Source organism: Lampetra planeri, chromosome 6 (genome assembly GCF_965212315.1).
Source record: "Lampetra planeri chromosome 6, kcLamPlan1.2.h2, whole genome shotgun sequence".
Classification (NCBI taxonomy): Eukaryota; Metazoa; Chordata; class Hyperoartia; order Petromyzontiformes; family Petromyzontidae; genus Lampetra; species Lampetra planeri.
The window spans coordinates 8,547,260-8,569,688 of NC_136112.1; the positions used below are offsets into that span (position 1 = coordinate 8,547,260).

Below are 22,429 nucleotides of genomic sequence, written 5' to 3' on the forward strand. Positions count from 1 at the left end.
AATAGTTTCACAAGGGGAGTTTTAAGTATAATTTTGACTTGTCTATTGAAGCGAACATTTCTTGTTGGGCATTTACCTACTTGTATTTCCTGTAATGCTTTTGAAATGATTACTGAATGCCATGCTGTATTTTCCCATGTACGTGTGCTTCGTGAAGTGCATCCGAATGTAATTTGCATAACCATAGGGCAAAACCTGTATAAACTACGCAATGGGGATGTACATGTATTTGAAGCATTATTACTTCACAAAGTTGATCACACATGGAATCCCAATGATAACACCACCAACAGCAATGAGCAATTAATATTTATTTGATACGTACTTACATTCACAGGATTATAATTAATGCTATTATTCTTTACACTTTTCATTAATTACAACTTACAAGCCACATTTCTCAAGATTGCTATGTTTCGATTTAAAGCTTTCGTGACTGCAGGGATTCATCTTCTTGGTTCTTTCGGTAAAGTCACGTAGAAACGTCGTGAGAATTATTTTATGTTTTATTTTTATTATTTTATTACTTTCCTTCTACGTGACTTTACCGAAAGAACCAAGAAGAAGGTTGTTATGTTTGTTTCGGTTTTTTTTTGTCCTTCCCCTGCACCTCTGACGAGCACGGCTACGTACTGTCCGAACGAAGTTCAACAACATACACATGTTGAGTGATTGTTAGAAATATATATATCATTACGCACACAAAGAGGAAAAGCAACCGGGTTAGTTAACTGTCTTATTTAGCAACACAAACTCCTTTCAGGAGCCTAACGCCTTCTTACAAACGACAAACGGGCACGCTGAGTACATTTTTAACAGCACATCCTGGTGCTGTATACACATTTTAATTCACTTCCTGTTGAATTTATGAAGCATGTAAGACAAAATTTGCATTGTGTAGCCTCGATGCAATAGCAGTACTGTATACATAAACCTACATGAGTCGAAACAACATTCCTTACAAACACCCCCCATGATGTAAACTTCCTTTTCTGCTCATCACCAGGTGTGTGCAATGTGCAAATGCTTAAAGTCACTTGTAAACAGCGCTACTGTTATTGCAGGGAAGTGGGTGACCACGAGTACAACGTTGCTTTTCCAACCGTTACCAGGGGTGTAAAATGGGCCAGAATGAGCTTGAACGCCATGGTGGGAGTGAATATTCTAACCCTACTGTCGTTCAGGAAAGAACCAGGGGGTCAAGTGCGGTGATCGGGTAAGTCTACATATCCTATATTATTTCTATATAAAATTCGCAACTTGTCCGTCCGACACGATCCCGATCTTCGAAAAGATTAGTTCACGGAAAACTACATGCAAAGGTCTGCGAATATACTTTGTTATAAACTGAATGTGCTGAAACAAGCCAACAAAAAGTTAATGCTTTCGTCAATGCTGGTGTCCGCTGCCCTCCAGATCTTGGGGGAGGCTATAGTCCCGATGGGGGGCGGGGGGTCCTGGTCTAGCGGGGTAAGGGAATTTATGAGTTCCCCCAATTATTTCTTCCCATTTCCGGCGATGACCATTACTTATCCGCCTTGACCAATTAAACCACCCAGACCCAGCGTATTGTATGTGCACGGTGCAACTGTCATTCTGTATTCTATAGATGTTCACATATCTGACCTTTTCACATGCCCGCCAATGTCTCAGTCGCCAGTGAGTTGCATATCAGACGTTGTACTGTATTGGCGTGTACTTTCCCCTTGCGAACTGGGTGGGCAATAGAGAAGTTCCTTTTTTTACATTTACGTCTTTTACAACAAATGCATAGCTAGTTTATTCCAAAATACAGAACAATCTGGAGCATTGGGCCTTGCAAAGAGTCCAGTTCGTCATTAAGTGCTTTATATATTATTAATCCCCGACGATGCTGATAGAATAGCTTTAACGCTTCTTTATTTAGCAGTCCTGGTCGTGAAGCCTTACAACATGATCAACAGATTACTAAATGTACCGGACTCACCACATGACTCTGAATCAATATGCTGATTTTCTCACGCAGGTCAACTTTGGAATTCCCTCCCATTATCTCTCCTCCAAAGTTTTTCTCATCTTTCTCAAGTCAATTAACTCTTATCCACGACACCTTCAACAGTGCTGTTTGCGGCTTGCAGCTGAGCGTTTTGAGCATTTGGAACTGTGATCAGCAGTGCATAGCTAAATGAAACTTTTGAATGAAAATTTTAACGGTATTTTATAGAGGCTACATACTGCAAAGTAATCGAGTACTATCTCGGACGTGACATGCATACGAGCATAACAGGCTGTCGTGTACGATCAAAAAAGATTACTTCCATTGTGCCCATTGCAGTGTCAATATTTACAGCCATGGCTCTGTCTCATGTTCAGCGTCCTGTATCACAGCCGGGGTGGGCAATATGAGAAACCGAAGAGTGATCGGCATGAAAACGTGAATAGACTCCTGTGTCCTTGACATCCTGGGCAACTTGACCGAAGGGATGGCTCAGCGGGACAAGGTTCTGCCCCTGACCAACATAAGTCATGCGTCAATATTTCTCAACAAGAACAGCGGTGGTGGAATAAAACATTGATTAGTCTGAAAGAACATCAAATATATGTAGTGCAGATATTATACTCCAAAGTGTAGCATTCACATTGAAATAGCCTGCTTAGTTTAGAGCAGGATTATAGAAACTAGCCATGTATGGATTTGCCCTCCTTACGATTCAATGAATTATTACGATTCACATCGCAATATATATTTGTCACATTGTGGTAGAGTTAAGGCAATTTGATTCTTGAAGTAATTGATTACTCAACTTATTGTCAGCCCGATTACTCAACTAATCAGACGATACAAAAATAGTTGAAAAGGCTTGCCCCTGTTCTCACGCGTTCTGCTGTACAAGATATAATGGGTGGGGTTTGGTGACATTATGGGCATCGTCACGCTGGGTATGGCTTGTAGGGGGTTTCCAGCCTTTGCAGGCAGGATATTAGGGCGGCTGCCATTTTAAAGGGCTCAAGTGGCCAACAATAAAAAAAAGTATAGTCGGTTAAAGTAGTGGATTATTTGTCCCAGCTATACATTGTGGTGCGTGTCGTGCCTATTTTTGCGGCAGTCACATGAACAAACTACAGTACAGAAAACATGTACGGATCAAAAGGTACATTTTTACACTCAAAATTGTATAAATGTACCACAATTATAAGGATATATATGAACGGATGAATTAATGCTTAATTATGGTCCCCATTTAGTAAAGTTTATTTCGCAAAAATAGTCTGTGGCAAACACCTGACATGGAAGAGAAACGGCTGTATTGGAGTCTATACTTGTGCATGAGTCCATGACCAAATCACCAAGAATGCACACCATCTTGTCAGATCTCGGAAGTTAAGCAGGTGGGAACCTGGACAGTTCTTGAATTGGCAACCACCTTGCATAAACATGTTTTTATAGTCTGCTGTGGGGAAAAAAGTTGTGGGAATCGGAGGGCAGTAAAGGATAATCCATTGTGGTACTGTACTTCTATACTCCCACACGTGTTTCCCCACTTCACCAATCCACAATGAACACCATAGTGAAGTATCGTCAAATAAACCCCACGATCTGAATGGCGTGAGGAGGCCCTCACCTATCACTCGACTGATAAACACGCGGTCCACGTCACAGGTGCCATATACAACAGACCTGGGGTCAATTGTAATTACTGTCGTTATAGCAGCATTCGTAGCTGAAATTACAATTACATCGTGATTGTCATTTGTTATAACATTATTGTAATTGACCCCAGGTCTGGTACAGATCCACAACTGTGCTTGTCATCAAGTCTGTGCAAGTCCACTCGTAATCTGCTGAGAAGACGCTACACGATTGTCCAGCAATAACAGCAAAACAACAGTGTAAAGAAATATTAAGACTCATTCACATTGCAAATTATAACTATATTTTTAGTTTGTTTTATGTAAATCACCAAAAACTATTGTTTCTACGTGGCATGTACCACCAAATATGGTACGGTAGCCACCGTGAAAATGTAAAATATTTGAATTACCTTGGGCAATAAGTGAGTCAGAGGTGTGAGTTACTGCCGAGCACGATTTGTTGCTTGAGTTCGGCTGCAGCTATCTGGTGTAAGTCACTGGTCCAACACAAACTGCAATGAAATGCACAGACACCAAGTTACAGTATTTTAATTCATTTATTTCGATTACAGAAGAACACTTTTGTAGATGTGGCTGGGCATTTGGTTCTTAACACTGCAAACTTGCATCGGAAAAACTATAAACGGAATTATTTAACGTGCTACAGTTCGTCCATTATCCCAGAGCAATAACAACGGTCCCAGGTGTTGGTCCATCATCACTCAAGGTGTGAAATGACCCGTATAGTGAGCCCCCGATTGGATGTATTCGAATCTACTGCCGAGCGCTGGAACAATCGGTGTACTCAATCTGGGTGCACTGGAACGGCAGCGAGTGAGGTGGGAAACGAATATGCTGTGCAGGCCTTTCATGGTTGTGTTGTATGGCTCCACATGCTGGGAGCTTTTTGAGGAACTGAAGTTCAAGAAGCTCCCAGCACGTGCAGAGAAATGTCGAACATCATTCCGAACAACATGCAGTGCAACTCGGAAACACGTCGGAAAGGGAAATGAAATATCTTCTTGGTTCTTTCGGTAAAGTTACGTAGAAGGGAAATGAAAAATAAAAGAAAATAAAACATAATAAAATACTAAATATTATGTTTTAATTTTATTATTTTATTATTTCCCTTCTACGTGATTTTACCGAAAGAACCAAGAAGATGAATCCCTGCAGTCACGAAAGCTTTAAATCGAAATGGAAATGAAATAGTTACATTTGGTGGCTGTTTATGTAAAATAGGTTCATGATACACACCACCAGTGGTGAGTCGTGACTGTCTGGTGAGTGGCGAGTGTGGTCTGCAGCGAGTACCTGGTGAGGATGTGGTGCATGGTGGGTAGTGAGTGTCTGGTGAATGTTGGAGGTCTTGTAAGTGTATGGTGCATGAGTGGTGAGTGGCATCAGGTGAGTGTCACGTCATCTTGCCCTCTTTAAAGTTTAACAGAGTACACTTCCAACGATGATGCAGAAGGCAAATAATACAACTGGGCTTGTCTTTACGTCATCGGCCTCATTACGAAAGACTGCGGCAGTTAGTGCCATGATGTAATCTAGTACAACATTAACATAAAACATCAGTTAACAAGTACATTGTGAAGGACGGCTGTTTGCAAATTTACCTAAAAAGCAGTGTGAATTACTGCGTTAAGTCATAAGCAAATTACTGTGTGCACCTTTTTTTACAGATGTTATATTGTTATGGGTTCTCTGAAAGGAAACAACATCTCAATCACGTAGGTGTCATCAATTCTCACAAAAGGTGGTATTTAAAATGCCATTTTAAATGACGCAATAGTCATGTGTTAAAGCAAAATCTGTTCCAACTTGAGAGAAAATAGCGCTCCCTGGTGTATGAACGCAATTTAGATTTGCCAACAGAAAACCGAGTTAATTACAAGTATTACATGAGGTAAACTGTTATTTAGGGAAGACTTTTCTTCACCAGACAGAACTACATGCACCCCTTTGCGTATTCATCTGCTGTATTTATAATATTAAAATATTCTCCACTTGCTTGTCTCATTGATTATTATTTTTTGAGTTTCTTTTTTGACAACTGTATTCTACAACTGTGCTTTCAGCGTCATGTCATGGGCTGATGGAAAATCCATTCACAACTCTTGCAGCGCAGTGCAACCACCCAAATATGTTAGAGAACGGCTCACGAAATGTGAGACATCATGGAATGTCTTCTCGGCAGAGGTCGCAAACGGGTTTTGATTCCTTACCCGTACCCGTACCCGGCCACACCAGGGTCGCAAACGGGTACCCGTACCCGGCCGGGTAGCCGGGTATCGGGTAGGGTATCGGGTACCCGGTTGCGACCTCTGCTTCTCAGATGCCATCAAGTAATTTTTCATTTTGTCCACACAAGGGGGTGCACTTTCCCCAAGCTCTGAACATACAGAATTGTCTGCGGTTTGGAAGTGAAACTCACACTTTCAATTCTCAGAGCTGGAAAATTAAGTAAAAAAAACCCTGAATTTAATATTTGTTTCTATCTGGCCATTTGTCACTTGGAAAATATCATGAACCCACGGTACTACATCATCAACTACACTTGAGAATACAGTTTAATCGCACAAAAATCTTTGATGCTGCATTGGTATTGGTTCTTCAGCACTAACAAAATGCAACACACTTATCATTAGCGCTGCCCTAAAGAGGGAAAATTATATAAAACACATAATTTTGAGAAATGGCCCTTCATAAATTTTAAGAAGGGCCAATGCCACAAACACTGTCGCTGTTACATTACTAGTTAAGTGTTTAAGGCAGCGTTTTTGATTAATGTGGTGAGTTTCACTTTCATCACGGATTTAAACCAACGATCTCAGCAGCGACGGTTTAGCCCTCTGACCTCAGAGCCACCTTCTCGGGCCTGATCAATATCAACGGGGTCCCCTCAGAGGTCGCAACTGGGTACCCGATACCCGTACCCTACCCGATACCCGGCTACCCGTACCCGGCCGGGTACGGGTACGGGTAGCCGTTTGCGACCCTGGTGCGGTCGGGTACGGGTAGACCGTGAGTCACTGGTGAGTAACCGTTTGTCACTCATTTCCCAACGTCTTGTCTCTTCTCACAATTCAAGTTCCTAGAATCAACCCACCCGCGCCTGCAACGTGGCTTCATCCCAGAGGTCGCAATCGGGTACCCGTACCCTCCCCGATACCCGGCCGGGTACGGGTAGCCGGGTATCGGGTAGGGTACGGGTACCCGATTGCGACCCTGGTGCGGCCGGGTACGGGTACGGGTAAGGAATCAAAACCCGTTTGCGACCTCTGGGTCCCCCCTACAGTGCTTGGTTAGGCTTCTGATTGTTGACCTTAGTCAGAAGGGCGGCGAAGGCTCCGACCAGTGCCAAGCCCAGCAAGGCGATGCTCAGAATGGTGCCCCGGCCTCCTCTGCCGCCCTTGCTCATCTTCTTGCCTATGGCCCACTGGCACCAGGAGAGCTTCTTGTCGCTGTACGGCGGGTAACGAATGGTGTTGGCGCTCTCCATTGACTGGCCCCTCAGGCCAACGGCGCGCATGTGCGAGAAGCTGTTGAAACTGTGCCTGCCGTGGTAGGAGCCCATTCCGCTGTTGCCTGCGTGGTCAAACACAATTCGACTTTATTATTGCGCAGGTGTATGCGAAAACAGAGAGTGATATGTAAGATACTACGTAGATGTTCGTGGTTGTGCTGTAGAGTAGGCGGTTCGGTTTTTAAACCCCAACCCTAAAGCTAACGTCAATAATATCGTCCAATATTATACATGTAATGCTGCATCCATTCAATCCTTACACCGCCACAATATATGCATCAGTAATTTATTATTATCAATTCATGTATGTTGTACATGCTGGACGAAGACCTCCCCCATACTGTGTCAGTCGTAGGGGTTGTTCGACCGTACATCTCCAAACTGGTCAGCGTGGGTTGGTAAAGGAGGCACTCAGGATTCATATATCATTCGACACTTAATGTTAGCCACGGGTGTGGATCACTGCACCGTTGATCCACCATTATTGACAATAATAGTTACATATAATAACTGTGATACTATCCATAAGATGGAAAACAACTGCTGCTGCTCATGGGAGCAGGGAACTCACCCACGCCACCGAAGGGCATGCCCTCGACTGCGTAGTTGAACAGGGTGTCATTGGATGTGAAGCCTCCACTGCTGGTCTCATCCACCAGACGTTTCACCACCTGCCAAAAAAGGCATTACTTATCAGTAACAGCACTCTGTCAATTAACTGGTGGAAGGAGGTCTCTTCCATGCTTTATCGGTCATTGGGTTTGTTTAACCATACTTCTTCACGATGGTAAAACTTCTTCATGATGGTCAGTGCAGGTTGGTGAAGGGCAAGTCTAGGAACAGTTTTGATACCGCATGCCATTGATGTTAGCAGTGCCTAGAACTGAAACTCAGGTCGTTGGGTTCGTAGTGTTAGAGAGCTACAGCTGTGACACTACTGCCCCTTTTATTTTAAGTTTATCTTACAAGCATTTATATTTTAAACTTGGCAACATTTTCAATCTATGCCAGGCAAAATGGCATTCCTATTTACAAATCAAAACGACACCGTGTCCCATTAATGAGGAGCACAACCACACTTTGGAAGTTGGGGGGAGTCCTACTAGTGCGTGGTGTCTGGTGGTTATTGTTTAGGCTACAAATAAGATCCGCTAAATTTGCTCCACACTTTGCCACAGATAATAAGAATCTTACTTTACGATATTTTTTTTTATCTTAGCCACTTCTGGTGACCGACTCAGTGCTGAGCATACTGTCCACGAGGTAATTTGAATTTCAAAGTTCCACCATCAGCAGAAAAAAGTATTTACGTCGCCTTGTTCGAGCGAGAAACAAGTAAACCCGTAAAAACAAAGTTTTTCACTATAAATCCTTTATATGCGTGGCATCGGCTAGAGTCCTCTCGTCCTCTGGCTTGAGATGGCTGCCACCTATGGGTCAGATGATTGTCTGGCAGCATTCAACAATTGGTAATGAAATATTTAATTTTTTCCCTAAACAGTGTAAAATTTTGGAAAAATGTTTTCACGAAAATGCATTGTCACGCACAACGAGACTGTGTGCAAAATGTCAGCTCGATTGGATCACGGGAAGTGGGTTAAAAAACGACCGAAAGATTTGCACGGTCCTAAGCAAGCAAGCAAACTTAATATAAAGGATTTAAAAAGCATCCTCAAAATACCGTGAATTTTATCCAAAATGTTGCGAGCCGTCTCATTGCCATATCTAACCATTCTACGGGTGTCCAGACACCCAAAGTGGCTGTGCCTCTGCCATCAACTCCATTACATCTACGGTGTGCATAACTTGGGCCGTGGGGGTGGGGGACGCGGGTTGGGGTGGGAGGGCCGGCACCTTCTTGTCGAGTGCGAACACGTAGATCGCTAGCGGCTTCTCGCGATCGTTGATGAAGGTGATGGCATCATCGACGCCATTCACGGTCATGATGGGCAGGATGGGGCCGAAGATTTCCTCCTGCATCGCCGCCGAGGACGCATCCACACCCGTGAGCACTGTTGGGGCTGAAAGCCGGCAGCACCGCCGCAGCAGGAAGAGGAGGAAGAGGAGGACTTAGCAAAAGCGATAAGAAAACAATTGTCTGAACTAACCTGAATTGTTCAGTTATGATAAATGTGTACGCACTCCATTCATTGCGTGTCAAAAAGCATAATGGATTTTTTGTTGGCACAGTGTAGTGGCGTAGGTATTGAGCATGCAGGTGGTACAATTACACCGGGGAGGGGCCCCCAGGTTCTGGGCTATACAGAGGGGTGGGGGGGGGGGATATCCAAAAATGACTCCTATCCCTGAAAATATACACACATGGGAATAGGATGAATTTGCTGAATGATGTCTCTTGTCAACAAAATAATGTAGATAAGATCAACCGAGCACCCGTGCTGACCACTCGGAAATAACCCATCTTTATCATGGCTAAACATATTATGAATTCACTCCTTATCCATGAAAAATAATGTTAATCATAGGAAATATCCATTCTTCAGTAATAGATTTCATGGAGCAGTTCCGAGCTCCAGATTATACGAGTTGTGGATAATGAGTGGTTACAATATGATTAAATTAAGTAAAAACAGTGGATGGAACATGGCTGCTGCTGACGATGATTAAATCAACACAAAGTGGAACAATTTACGAATATACTGACCAACCATTCTTATTTGGGCAAACTTGGGCAGAGTGCTGTAGGTCATATGTTCAATAGATTGTGTCAACTTGCATTCCAGTCAAGCTGTAATCAGCTTGTCTGGCTACATTTCTGCACATGTCATCGATTAAGCAGCCTCTCTGTATTCAGAAAGAATTGAGCAACGAAGACTGGTAAAGTATAGTCATGTCAGAAGAATACCGACAGGAATACAGCAAAAGCAATGGCAATGCTCGTGAAGAACAAAAGAGGACTGAGAAAAAATTAACCCGTAAAAACAAAGTTTTTCACTATAAATCCTTTATATGCGTGGCAAATAAATTACAGTACGTGTTCAATGGGCCACAACCCAGCCCACATTGGTCTTTGAAACAGGCGGCTAGAGTCCTCTCGTCCTCTGGCTTGAGATGGCTGCCTCCTATGGGTCAGATGATTGCCTGCCACTATTAAGCAATTGGTAATTAAATATACAAATTTTTTTCCTAAAATGTTGAAAATTTTGGGAAAAAAATTTCACGAAAATAAATTGTCACGCACAACGAGTCTGTGTGCAAAATGTCAGCTCGATTGGATCACGGGAGTGGGTTAAAAAACGACCGAAAGATTTGCACGGTCGTAAGCGCGCAAGCAAGCAAGCAAGTGAACTTAATATAAAGGATTTAAAAAGATGGATTGATGGAGTGAAAGAAGCACTAGAACAGAGAGTAATGAGATGGAAACAAATGGTATGATGATGATGATGGCCAGCAACAGTGGAGGACTACTGCCGGAGGTACATGGAACTAGCAGCCTTCATTTCAAGGGGACTGGAGGAGTAGAGAGAAAGTATATTTCAAATGCCGTGTTTACTCCTACCGATGTACAATTCGGCCTCGTCAGTCTCTCCTCCGATGGCGACCTTTGCTCCGGCCATGAGGCCCTTCACTCGGTCAAAATGCCTCTTGTTCACGATACGTCCATAGTCCAGTGACTTTTTGGGGTCCTCTCCGTAGTATTCCTACGCAGGTTCCACAGAAAATGAATCAGCTTATACACTGAATGTTTGTCTTTTTTACAGTAAATTTAAAATTTTATGTAAAAGGGTGTGTACATATTAAATATTTGTCTAAGTTTTTTTTATGCACCTTACGGACAAATACCAAACTGCTCATGAATGCTATGATACCTCCTTTACCAGTGGCAAAATATAGTAACAGGTTTTTACCCTTTCAACTGGTACAAAAACTGACACCTTTATACAAGGCATCATGTTTGCAATAACCACAACACAAGCAGTCAAAATGCATATTTTTGTTTGCATTTTGACTGCTTGTGTTGTGGTTATTGCAAACATGATGCCTTGTATAAAGGTGTCCGTTGTTGTTCCAGTTGAAAGGGTAAAAACCTGTTACTGCTCATGAATGGTTAATTTGCAGATTCACTGCATTTGCACAGATTACACTATGTTACACAATTTTTGTTCCTGGGTAGTAAGTGTTATTTCGTAATTGCTTATGCCCAAAGAGAATAGAAAATGGCTATTATTCCCCACAAACTTTGCTTTTGTGACCAGGACGGTGATATTTTTTTATTTACCTATTTTCAATGAGAAAACGGGCAAATTTGTGTATTTACGTTCACAAAGTCAGAAAAAAACAACATATGAATAAAAAATGACTACAAAAGATTTAGAAGCGAGTAGTTTTTCGAGATTTACGATTATACTGTAAATCACTTTCACGAATCAGCCCCCAAATGTAGTCTCCCATCATGTTCTCGTTATACTGAGAGCATGATGGTGGAAGCGCTCGCCTTGCTCCTCCGAGTACGCTCCCATGTTCTCCTTGACTTTATCAAGATGAGCATCAAGGATAAGGACTTTGAGGGACATCCTACAGCCCATTATGCCGTAGTACTTAACCAGAGTCTCAACCAGCTCCACATAGTTTTCGACTTTGTGATTGCCCAGGAAGCCATGAACCATTGCGACAAAGCTGTCCCAAGCCGCTTTCTCCTTACTAGTGAGCTTATTGGGGAATTTATTGCACTCCAGGTTCTTCGTTATCTGTGGTCCGACGAAGACACCGGCTTTGACCTTTGCCTCAGACAGCTTAGGGAAAAAGTCTTGAAGGTACTTGAAGGCTGCCGACTCCTTATCTACAGCTCTGACACATTGTTTCATAAGGCCCAATTTGATGTGCAGTGGTGGCATCAGCACCTTCCGGGGGTCCACCAGTGGCTCCCACTTGACGTTGTTCCTCCCCACAGAGAACTCAGTCCGCTGTGGCCAGTCCCGCCTGTAGTAGTGCGCCTTGGTGTCCCTGCTGTCCCTCAGGCAAAGATAGCAGGGAAACTTGGTAAAACCGCCTTGGAGACCCATCAGGAATGCCACCATTTTGAAGTCTGCGATGACCTCCCAGCCGTACTCATAATACTTCAAGGCGTCCAGCAAGGTCTTGATGCTGTTGTAATCCTATTTGAGCTGCACTGAGTGAGCCAGGGGAAGAGACGGGTACTTGTTACCATTATGGAGCAGCACGGCTTTGAGGCTCCTGGATGAGCTGTCAATGAAGAGGCGCCACTCATTCTGGTTACAGGCGATTCCGATTGCCTCGAACAGACTGGTCACATTGTGGCAGAAGCAGAGATCATCTTCACAGGTGAAGAAGCTGCAAAAAGGTTGGTGTTGCTTCCTCTGATCTGCGACTTGCACACTTTCATCCAACAAGTTCCACTGCTTGAGCCTAGACGTCAAAAGCTCGGCATTGGACTTGGTGAGACCAAGATCTCTGATCAAGTCGTTGAGGTCTTTTTGGTTGAGGTAGTATGGGTTTCTCTCCTCAGCTCCACCTCTGAAATTGTCATCTGGATCTCCAATGTCTTCCTCGCTCTCTGACTTGCTGCTCTCTTTTAAAGATGGCTGCTCTCTCTCTGGAGGAGTGGGTATGAGGAGCTCATGGCAGTATCTATCACACTTGTTGAACAGCTATACAACATACAAATAGTATACAATTTCAGCCCCTTTATCAACGCACTGCCAGATGAAGGCATCCCCATGTCAGTCATGGGGGTTGCTTGACCAGACTTCTCGCACACTCGCCAGTGCAGGTTGGTGAAGAGGGTGCCCCAGTTCCGGTTCAGATATCACTCCCCACCGATTTTAGCCGTGGCCAGGAAACAAACTCAGATCTCAGTGATCTCATCACTTGCCTTGAGAGTGACACGAATGGCTTCCACAAGGGGTTCCTGCACCGATGGTTCACACAGCACGTAATCGGGCGCAATGCACGTCTGTCCAGAATTGATGAATCGGCCCCATGTGATGCGGCTGAATGGAAGAGATAAAATAAACTTAACAAACAAGATTCGTTTGAAGGTTACACAAGCGACATTACATTGTGAACTAATGTGTAATATATGCCGACCAGCCAATACGAATATAATTGTTTTAATCACAAGACTAAATCCACATCATCGAGAACCAATCACAAATCAACTCAAAACACCAACTTTCGACGCGCAACAAAACGATTCCCACACGTTGACCGACTTGACGCCCATCAACAACGGCCACAAAACCGCCATTGGCTGGTGGGAGGGCCCACCGTCGTCGCAGGCCTACCGTGCCGCCAGTTGGAGGTTGGAGTCGCGGTGCACGAAGCAGGGGCTCTTGCCTCCGAGCTCCAGCAGGACGGGCGTGAGATGCGGGACGGCTGCCGCCATCACGATGCGCGCCACCGCCGGGCCGCCCGTATAGAAGATGTGGTCGAAGCGCTGCTTCAGGAGCTCCGTCGTCTCGGCGGGCCCGCCCAACACCACCTGGTACATGTCCTGCAACCGGCGAGCCAACGAGAGGGAGTGGACATTCCGGACGCGGTTGACCGTGTACACGAACGCAGTCGGTTCTGCGGAAGTGCATAAGGTGGAGGTCTTTCGTCCCATCCATTCAGCCCCTTTACAGACGCCGCTGGGTCCACAAACTTCCAGCCACAGTCTTCCACTATTATGTAACCATCTGTTGTTATTCCCCTGCCGTTCCTCTGCATTCTCGTGCCCTTTCCACTCCATCAGTCCATATTCTTCTCGTTTGTCCTCTGCCACCCGTTGTCTTCCACCACTCTTTGCCTTCTATGTTTCATGTTTGTTACTATGTTTTAAAATCTATGTTTCTAGGTCAAGTTTTTTCTGCGTAGCTGACCACATCTCTTGCATCTATCCATGTGGGGAAGGCAGAGGTATGACAGAGTAAGTGCCCATGACCAAATCAGCCAGAATGTGCTCGTTCTCGTCAGACCTCGGGAGATAAGGCAGGATTGCGCCCAATTAGTACGTGAATGCGTTACCGCCACCATCCAGAAACAACTATGTAACAGGGATTGTGGGCAGTGCAAGAACATTTATTCAGAATTTCTCTCACCTTCGACCAGCATATTTAAGTATAGTAAAATGAATCCTTCATGGCCTACATGACCCTCATCCAGTAGTTGATTGACAAAAACGGGCTGTATGTGTAATAGGTATAACGTTGTTAACAAGCAACCGTTTCCCATGTTAACGTGCAATTGCTATCAGTACGGTGGATTTTGCAAGATCGACAGCACCACTCGCTCCAAACTCACCTTGTCCAGGTAGCGAGGAAACAGCTCCGCCAACAGCTTGGCCGTGTTCTCAGACAGCTCAGACGGCTTTATCACGGCCGCATTTCCTACAATCCGCACAATCAGTGGCATAGCTATCGAGTGTGCAGGCAGTGCAACTGCACAGGGGCCCACAGGCTGTAGGGGCCCAGATGCCAGCTATGGAGAGAAGGGGAAAATTAATGGGGAACCCCCATTTCATTTCTTACAGCAGGGTCCATGCCAACCATGTTACGTCTCTGCTCACAATCTCTACCAATCTGCATAGCACAGCTCCCACAACTATAATCGCAGCACATTAATATTCAAAGATGGGAGAGCAGCCTGCGATGCTCAAGCTTTTAGAATGAAGCAATTGAAATTATTAGACAGAAAACTGTTCAGCACCACTATCCCACCCCTTCCCCCAAGGCCCCAGAAATGCGATGAATTGTCAAGTTTTGGGATTGTCATTTTGTCACATTTGTGGACCCTAAATGTAATGTGAGCATATTATTCGCATAATTGAATCTGAAATAATTGATTTTTCCACACATTATTCAAGAGGTATTGTGAGCTGAAAGATGGATGTCGTGCAATGAATGAATGTATCATTACATGTTGAGTAATTATTCAACAATTTTCTTACTTATGTTCGTAAATCAGTTGTTCAACTGAGCTACGTGCAACTCATTTGGATCTCCCTTGACTTCGGTCTCAATGGGCTCTTGTTAAAAAAATATAATTTATTTGTAAGGAGACTGTGTCCGTTGGACAAGTTTATAATGGGGTAATTCCCCATGCAAAGTTGCACTCCCAGGGCAATGGCACAATGCACCTTGAATCAGGGCAGCCGCCTAATAAGTGGATGGACTGCACAAAAAGCCTATTTTATTCAGGTTAAAGTTTTTTTACGAGTAAATTCCTTCACGTAATCACCACTGTTCTACCATCATTCGCTTATATAAGCACACGTAAAATCTTTTGACCAAAAAAACACTGGCCTCAACAAAGAGAATCTGACTTAAATGGTGAAAACCAGGGAGTGAGTCTGAAAATTAAAAAGCCCATGACAAAGCAGTCCATGCATTGCGCAATGGTTGTGGGACACAAACTGGCACTAAAAGTGTATCTGTAGTGCATGCAGTCTCCCACCAAAAGACACGATAAGCCCTGCTTGTAAAGGAGTTGATTGCCACTCTGTGCCATTATCTTCACAATGAATGGGTAGGATCACACCAAACGCAGGTAAAACAATCAATCAATAAATCCAAAGAACACCAGGCTCTCGAGCCTGGGTATGGTAGGGGTGGATGGACCAGCCCGTTGTCTGTGTGCTAACGAAGTAACGATCCATTAATTAATCAGTTTAATTATTTCACTCACCATACGGGCATGAAATCTGGCATATAAGAATCGAATGTTTATAATTTATGAAAACTACTGTATATGTAAATGTGACGGTTGGGCTAAAGGGGTGAACAGGGCAGACACTACAGAATGAAAATACAAACGTGGCACACACACACATCAGTTATACGATAGACAATGCATCAAGCGACAATACAAACAAGCCAGGCATAACAAACGAAACACACATTACATTCATACGAGAGAAACACAAATGAGACAAACACGATACAAATGAGACGGACAATATGAGCCGAACAGCAAACGAGTCGCAAACACCAAATACAAGAGACATCTGACACAAGAGACACAATACAAATAAAACACACACAATGCAAACCACACAAACAATATACCGGAGAACAACAAAACAACGCGTCCCTTCTCGAATCGAGTCGTGACCTCGAATCACGAATCATGGGTGGCAGCAAAAACTCCCTCGCCTGCCCTGCATCCGCACCTGCAGCGATGGCTCCGGCGAGAGGTTGAAACACAAGTCCACCTGGGTAGTTCCAGGCCCCCATGATGAGGCACACGCCCAGGGGCTGAGGCTCAATGTACACAGTGTCGGCCAGGGTAATCAGGGAGCGTGACACCGGTTGTGGCTTCGCCCACTCGCGCAGATGGCTCGCAATCAACGCCATGTCGTTCTTGGCGGGCACCAGCTCGTGCATAATCACTTCAAACTTGCACTGCCGGGCACCAGATAAGGAGAGAAAGAGGAAGATGGAGAGAGTGTGTTTGATAAAAAAATAATTATCTGCATCATGAGCAGGTAATTTGTCAGGATATGTCATGTATGCATCAGAAACATGTACATTGACAAAGAAAATGCTGAAAAGTGTGCAAAGAAGACTGGAACTATGCATGATGGGAATTATGAGAGAGGAACCCATAGATCAAAATTGAGAGACATCATAACGACTGCTCAGGAAAGTGGGCTTGGCCAGGACACGTTACAAGGGAAGGCAGCCAATGTCAAAGACTGGTAACAAAGTGGCAGCCAAATGAATGAACACACCCCAGAGGGCAGCAAAACATGAAGGCAACGTGTGATCAGGTCATGCGAATTGAGCATGCCAGATCGCGGCATTGTGAGACAGCGAGAATTTGATCAGACTGTGGCTTACAGTAATCACGATGATGACCAGTGCAAGACACAACAGGGTATAAAGCAGGATCCAACAAGAGGGTATTCAATCCCACAATATGTGAAGGTGGTTGTAGCTCAGTGCAAGGCAGCCGACCTTGTGCAGGTCCTTGTACAAACTCTGACACAGCTCCTTCTCGTTCTCCTCCATGAGCTGGTTGAGAGCCCGAAGCTGCTCCTCGCGGAATGCTATGTCGCGGCTGCGACCCGTTCGGAACGCTTGCCGGGCCCGCGACACCATCTCTTGGAAGTCTGCCATTGTTGCTGGATGGCCTTGATCAACACTGAAAGAGCGAAAGATCGAAATTAAAATGTGACCACGGCCAAAGGCGTTGATGCCCCCACACGTCACCAACACTTTCTACCTTTTACCAGAGGTCGCAACCGGGTACCCGATACCCGTACACTACCCGATACCCGGCTACCCGTACCCGGCCAGGGACGGGTATGGGTACCCGTTTGCGACCCTGGTGCGGCCGGGTACGGGTACAGGTAGGCCGTGAGTCACTGGTGAGTCACCGTTTGTCACTCATTTCGGGTAGGGTACGAGTACGGGTAGGGAACGGGTACCCATTTGCGACCCTGGTGCGCCCGGGTACGGGTAAGGAATCAAAACCCATTTGCGACCTCTGCCTTCTACTGCTGCATATTGGACACATGACCTCCAAGATCTGACCTAACGTTATCCTATACCATCAGATCTTCATTGCGGGCCTCATGGAAACCATTCCAATGTCCGTTTTAATAACTGTCTCTCCTTCCTGTGCACATGTCCTTTGCCGTGCGACCTTATTTGCCTCATCAGATTTTCATCACTTCCACAATCCTTATTCTATCTTTCCCAGCATCCGTCTCAGCCACCTTTGCTTAAATGGCAATCCTTTTTTGTATTGTTTTGAGTCCACAGGCCTGAGTACAGAAAGCGCTCAGGAAAAAAAACAGCAGGCAAGAGATTGTAGCAAGTTCCAGAATGATGTTTGAGAAAACCTACAAAAATGCTGTAATACCAGCATTTCCTCGTGATATTGCAACACTGTGGGCATGGCAGCAGTTGCTAGGGATTATATTATATCAATCCCACCGCACCAGCTAATCAGCTGCCAGGAAGGCAACTCCCATCCGACATGACCACCACCAAGTCACCCATGCAACACTGCCAGAGCAGAACACCGTCGCTCTGTGCGTTGTTCCAGTCGGGCTGTGGCTCATGTAAGAATATTTGTTTTTAATGTTGGTTATTAGTGCTAGTATTAAAGTTTGTAATTACTATTCGTGTATGCTATTATTTAATTTATTATTTTATCTTTATACGTGACTTTACCGAAAGAACCAAAGAGAACTATTCGTGTTATTAATATCAATGTCATTCATGACTTTATTAATTATTGGATAAACTTTTTTTTTACTTTGACAATTGACGTACGAGTGGGTCTTGACCAACCCGAGGTTCTCTCCGAACTTCGCTTCACCTGCCCAAGCCGATATGCGCTGCAGGGAGGATATGTTTGCCATATTTTCAATACCTCACGTGAAAAAAGTTGTTTTCGTTATGATTTTCAGTTATATATTTCTCATTTGCCATTTCGGTGACCCATGTAACTCTGGCAGGGTTAAACAACATCAACTTAAAACTACGATGCTTTATTGTGTTAACTTCATTATAAATATAGAGCCAAGGCAGTTTTGTCTCATGCAATTTCTATGAAAAGCTTAAGTCGTTCTATAATCAGGACCCATCTCTCTCATCCATACACGTACATAGTACACCAACATCACTCCGATGTTAGATGTGCTTTCCTTTACACCCAGGCTAATCCCTCTTTTCTCTTACAAAGCGGTACCTACAAATAGTGAAAGCGCAGTCAATAACATGGAAATACAGGGAGAGGGCTTGACAACTTTGGACTGGGTCATCAAACCGTAACCTCTGTGTCCGACCCTTAACCAACTTGTCAACCAGAGGATTTGCACTGCCCTTGACACGAGCCATGAACCCCATTCACTGTTCATTCTCACTCCACCCTCAAAAGAAATCAGTTACATTTTCACTTTTTGTATTCAGAGGCTACACTGCTCCAGTAGAAGGATGTTTATCAGTAAGAGCAATAATAATATTTACAATATTTACCCCGCTGTGGCAACTTTGATTTTTGATTGATTGTATTTGTTTATGCGGGGTAGGATACATTCAGCTTATTAAACCGATCCACAAAAATGACCAGCCGAGTACATTTGTAAAAACACAGGAAGCTAGGGCAGCCAATAGACCGTAACATTGCAGATAGTGAGGAGCAAACACAACATTCATAGTCACGCAACCATTCAAGTCACACTGGCGGGTAACTTGAAAATAACGCAAAACTATCTTCAATCAAGGAAGGAATACAAAAAAATTCAACTTTGCTTTAGTAGCAACGGCATAACAGCACTTGTTACAGCAACTGCAAGTGCATCGGTGCTTGCAAGCAGCGCATGTGGTTGTTGATTCTAGCAGCCGCAAGACGTTCTCTATCCACCGCTGGATTGAAGCGCCCGTCAGCGAAAATACTTCGGGGCCGTCCATAAATGACGTCACGCGATTTTGGACGATTTTTGACCCCCCCCCCCCCTTGTCACACGGCGTCACAAAAAGTCAGACCCCCCCCCTCCCTTCAAATATGACGTCACAAAGCTTTGCCCCCCCCCACCCCCCAAAAATAAAACATGCTTTATACTATTGCCATTGTATTGTATTGCGTATTTAATGTGGCGCTGAACTCTGTTGTAGGAGAAAACATATATCAAAACGTCGATATAATTAAGTAGAATGTGTTGTCTATATTTTAGGTTTTTTCGGTAAAGTCACGTAGGCAAAACATTAATAAAATAAAAATAAATGTATTTCAATTCATTTATTATTATTTTATTATTTTTTACCTACGTGACTTTACCGAAAAAAACCTAAGAGTATGAATCCTTGCAGTCACGAAAGCTTCAAATCTAGAATTGTCGATATTTATTTAAAGTTGCTCATTTTGACGTGACGTCACATTTCTCAAACCCCCCCCCTCCTCGTCACACATCGTCACAAATATCTGACTCCCTCCCCTCCCCCCCAAGGGCGTGACGTCATTTATGGACGGCCCCTTTACAGTACTGCAACCGTGTTACGAAATTGCGATGTGGTTTCGTTACTTTAATACCAGGAAATCCTGAGATCGGAGAGTGCCTGCCATGCTGTACTGGACGTGCATTGTTAGCGAGCACCTATTCAAGTTCAAGTTCATTGATTAGGTATAGCCCTGTGAGCCATTCGGCTCTTGAATCGGGTGCAACCGCAACAAACAAAAAAACAAAAACATGAACAAGAAAACATCTTAAAGTGAATATGTGACTGAGTGCAAACAGAAAATCAAAGAAAAGACAGCAAAATATTGCAGAAAAAGCACCGTACACCAACGCTGTGTGCAAAAACCCCAGTGGAATGCAAGTCAAACAACAACCACAAGATTAAGGCCATCAGTCTAACTCCGTACTACAACAAACAAACATGGCAAAACCAAAAAACGTTTCGAAATCACCAAAATAAAGCCATGAAAGCTATGAAACAGTGATCATAGGAACTGATGGAATTTCACAATAAACGACATAAACAACATGTACCACCAAAACCCTGTAGCCATAGCTGGCTGCATGAGTCTGAGTATCAACAATTTTCAATGCACCTTTAAATATCAGGTTTTTTTCGGTAAAGTCACGTAGGTAAAAATAAAAAATAATAATAAAAATAATAGAAATCATATTTAATAATAATATTATTAATATTATTAATTATTATTTATTTTTACCTACGCGACTTTACCGAAAAAACCTAAGAGTATGAATCCTTGCAGTCACGAAAGCTTCAAATCTAGAATTTAAAGATCAGCCAGAATAGCAAAGCACGTGGCAAGCACGTGGCAATAATGCGTGTCACACAACCCCGGCAGCAACAACCCCCTGCACAGAACACTACAGACAACAACAACAACCACTAAGTGCCGGTGACGTCACCACGACGCTTGTGCCAGGCTAGGTGCACCTTGAGGCCACGTGAAGGAGGTCACGGGGCACACCCAGCAGGTGCCACGGGTCGATTGACTGAGATGACCGAGATGACTGATGCACCACCTGTGCCCCCTACACAGTAGTTGGCACACTACAGACACACAGATACACACTACAGACACACACTACAGACACACACACAGACACAGCCTCTAACAACAGACTGTAGGGGAAAGTACTGTTAGCGAGCACCTATGAAGGCCGGAACGGCACACGAGGGGGTGGAATGGACAGCACCACGCCCGACCGCCTTTGTCTCCCCAGCGGCGATGTGTTTTTGCTGTTGTTACGCAACGCGCCGGGTGCTGGCTTGAGGCCGAGTCGACCTAGGGGAGGCCCGGGGACCGCTTCAGACAAATCGTCGAGCTCGGACCGCTCCACGCACGATACAATCCACGACACGGTGTGTGTGTAACACGAGTACACACACACACCACGCACACGGCGTGTCACACTACAGAGTACACACACGCCACGCACATGGCGTGTGTGTAACACAAGTACACACACCACGCACTCTGTGTTTGTGTTACACAGTAGTGTTACACACACACCACGCACTCTGTGTGTGTGTAACACGGTAGAGTACACACACACAGGACGACACACGGCGTGTGTGTAACACGAGTACACACACACACCACGACTGTGTGTGTGTGTGTGTAACACAAGCACATACACACACCACGCACATGGCGTGTGTGTAACACAAGTACACACACCACGCACTCTGTGTGTGTGTAACACAAGCACACACACACACCACGCACACGACGTGTGTATAGCACGAGTACACACACACACACACCACACTCTGTGTGTGTGTGTAACACGAGTACACACACACACCACACTCTGTGTGTGTGTGTGTAACACGAGTACACACACATCACGCACTGTGTGTGTCACACAGTAGTGTACACACACCAAGCACTCTGCGTGTGTATCACACGACAGAGTACACACACACACGACAGAGTATACACAGGACGACACACACAAGACACATCGACAAGATGTTGACGTGGTGGTGGGGGGGGTGAGCTCACCAACCACAAGGAGAAACGAAGCTATCGCGATGGATCCCCTGGCACGCACTCAACCCCCGCAAGCTGCTCGACGAGACGATGAAGGAGGAGTGGTGATAGTGGAGGAGGAGGAGATTGGTGGTGTTTGTGGGGGTGGTTTAGAGGTTTCGAGAGCGCCTTTCAAATTAAAAGCCCCCCTAGGCAGCAGCATCATCATCAGCAGCAGCAGCATCACGGCCACGCGTGAGCACTGCCCCCGGTGGCGGGCCACGTGCCACTGCGGGTCAATCGACGCACACAACGTGATGGGTGTGGGACGCATGGACAACCTCCAATACTAAATTTTGATTT

The 22,429-nt window shown here is 44.6% G+C and overlaps 1 protein-coding gene across 6 annotated transcripts; it reads right to left on the minus strand.

The window, feature by feature from the left end:
• Nucleotides 1-296: 296 nt before the first annotated feature.
• On the minus strand, nt 297-22,213 carry LOC144719497 (aldehyde dehydrogenase family 3 member A2-like). 6 transcript variants are annotated; one of them, XR_013585605.1, is made up of 12 exons: nt 22,100-22,212; nt 17,062-17,248; nt 16,275-16,506; nt 14,408-14,493; nt 13,411-13,619; nt 12,999-13,116; nt 10,665-10,806; nt 8,999-9,165; nt 7,716-7,815; nt 6,944-7,206; nt 4,023-4,124; nt 297-1,713 (listed from the first exon to the last, which is right to left on the minus strand). XR_013585605.1 is itself a non-coding variant. In XM_078595482.1 (11 exons), the coding sequence occupies exons 2-11, from the start codon at nt 17,221-17,223 to the stop codon at nt 4,107-4,109; spliced, it is 1,497 nt and encodes a 498-aa protein (XP_078451608.1). In that variant the 5' UTR covers nt 17,224-17,248; nt 22,100-22,212; the 3' UTR covers nt 297-4,106. The 6 variants fall into 6 exon arrangements, 5 of the variants coding, with proteins under 5 accessions (XP_078451608.1, XP_078451606.1, XP_078451603.1 ...); XM_078595482.1 differs by having other exon boundaries at nt 297-4,124; XM_078595480.1 differs by lacking the exons at nt 297-1,713; nt 4,023-4,124 and adding an exon at nt 21,243-21,376 and having other exon boundaries at nt 4,151-7,206; nt 22,100-22,183.
• Between the last annotated feature and the right edge of the window lie 216 nt (nt 22,214-22,429).